The sequence below is a fragment of the Cynara cardunculus genome, unplaced genomic scaffold (assembly GCF_001531365.2).
Source record: "Cynara cardunculus var. scolymus isolate 2C unplaced genomic scaffold, CcrdV1 Un_Scaffold_6888, whole genome shotgun sequence".
Classification (NCBI taxonomy): domain Eukaryota; kingdom Viridiplantae; phylum Streptophyta; class Magnoliopsida; order Asterales; family Asteraceae; genus Cynara; species Cynara cardunculus.
Window position 1 is genome coordinate 14,584 of NW_020203221.1, and position 1,408 is coordinate 15,991.

The 1,408-nt window shown below is 26.9% G+C and overlaps 1 protein-coding gene across 1 annotated transcript in view; it reads right to left on the reverse strand.

Moving 5' to 3' along the window:
* Window positions 1–569: 569 nt before the first annotated feature.
* The window catches only part of LOC112504784 (disease resistance protein RML1B-like), a 5,891-nt gene continuing 5,052 nt past the window's right edge, over window positions 570–1,408 (reverse strand). The window contains exons 6-7 of the mRNA XM_025108736.1: window positions 739–878; window positions 570–647 (exon numbers count right to left, since the gene is read on the reverse strand). Coding sequence (XP_024964504.1) covers window positions 570–647; window positions 739–878 — 218 coding nt within the window. The remainder of the gene's footprint in view (window positions 648–738; window positions 879–1,408) is intronic.

The window sequence follows — 1,408 nt, forward strand, 5'->3', positions numbered from 1 at the left end:
TCAAAAAAACCCAAGAACATATTAATTCAGAACATATTATATAGTGCAATTTGGACAGCCTAACCCCAAAATATATAGTATATATATAAATAAATAATTATAAAAGTATAAATCGTAAAAATTAAAAATATTTTTTCACAGTATAYATAATATATAATAATATAATTAAGTCAAAAAACTATTTAATATTAGACTCATTTCGAAGGTATTAACGAGACGATTATAATGATGTAACTTGTTAAAATAAAAATGTACTTTTTAAACATGTTTTAATTGATATACGATTATGTATGTTAATTTGATAAATGTTTAAAATGAAACATTTAAAAGTAAAGGACGTAAAATAAATAAATTAATTAATTATGAGGGTATAAAGTGTAAATTTAAAATTATAATTTAAAAAAAATCGATGTGAGAGAGTGAGTGTATGTGAGGGGGTGAGTGTATGTGAGGAGATGATGGGTGAAAAAGTGATCTAAGGGTAGTATAAAGGGTATTTTGGTCCTTTAATATTTTAAGACTTTAAGACTTTTGTTAAATTTGCTTAATAAGATAGTATAGATTAATCACTAGGTATTAATACTAGTAATAAATATCAGTGTTATAATTGAAAAAGGTGTCAAAAGCCAACCAAAACGCTTCTCCAACTAACATTTCAATCCAAATGACAATTCAAAAAATAAGCTAGTTTATGTTTGTTTAATAATGACTCTTAACCATTAATAAAAGTGGTATTACATCAATGAAGTAATTATCCAATTTATACATGTAAAGCAGCAAACAAACTTCAACAAGAGATGTGTCGGTAACTTTGCAAATGACAAATGCATGGGGTTGAGGGAGGAGACCAACAAGGAAGTGATTGTTCTTGCATTCAGCTACATACATACATCAAGAAAATTAAAACTAAAAGACAATGTATTCTGTTAATAATAATTAATAAGCCATAAATATGGAAGTAAACTCTCTTTGCTTTTTTAAAACATAAAAAGGAAGAAAACACCACACCACACCTAATTAAGGAAGATATATATAATAATAAATAAATAAGTAGATATCCTTTTTTGGTTATATAATAATGAAAACAAATAAAAAAATTTAAAAAACAAAAGTGTTTCAACTACATCTTTTTATTACAATATTACATGATCTTGAGACCAAAAAGTTTGATGAAACCATGATATCCTGTGGGGTATGAGCTAGACTATCACATGTGATGCTAAATCATAAACGCATACAATCTTTTGGGCGACCTAAGTCGTAGAAAACGTCGTCCGCACATTACAGGGTCACATCACGCGTATTATTACATGTGATAATGGTGTTTTCGCGTTCTTGTAAAATGGAGGTGTTCTCGTTTGAACCTCCACACACAAACATATATATATATATATATATATATATATAT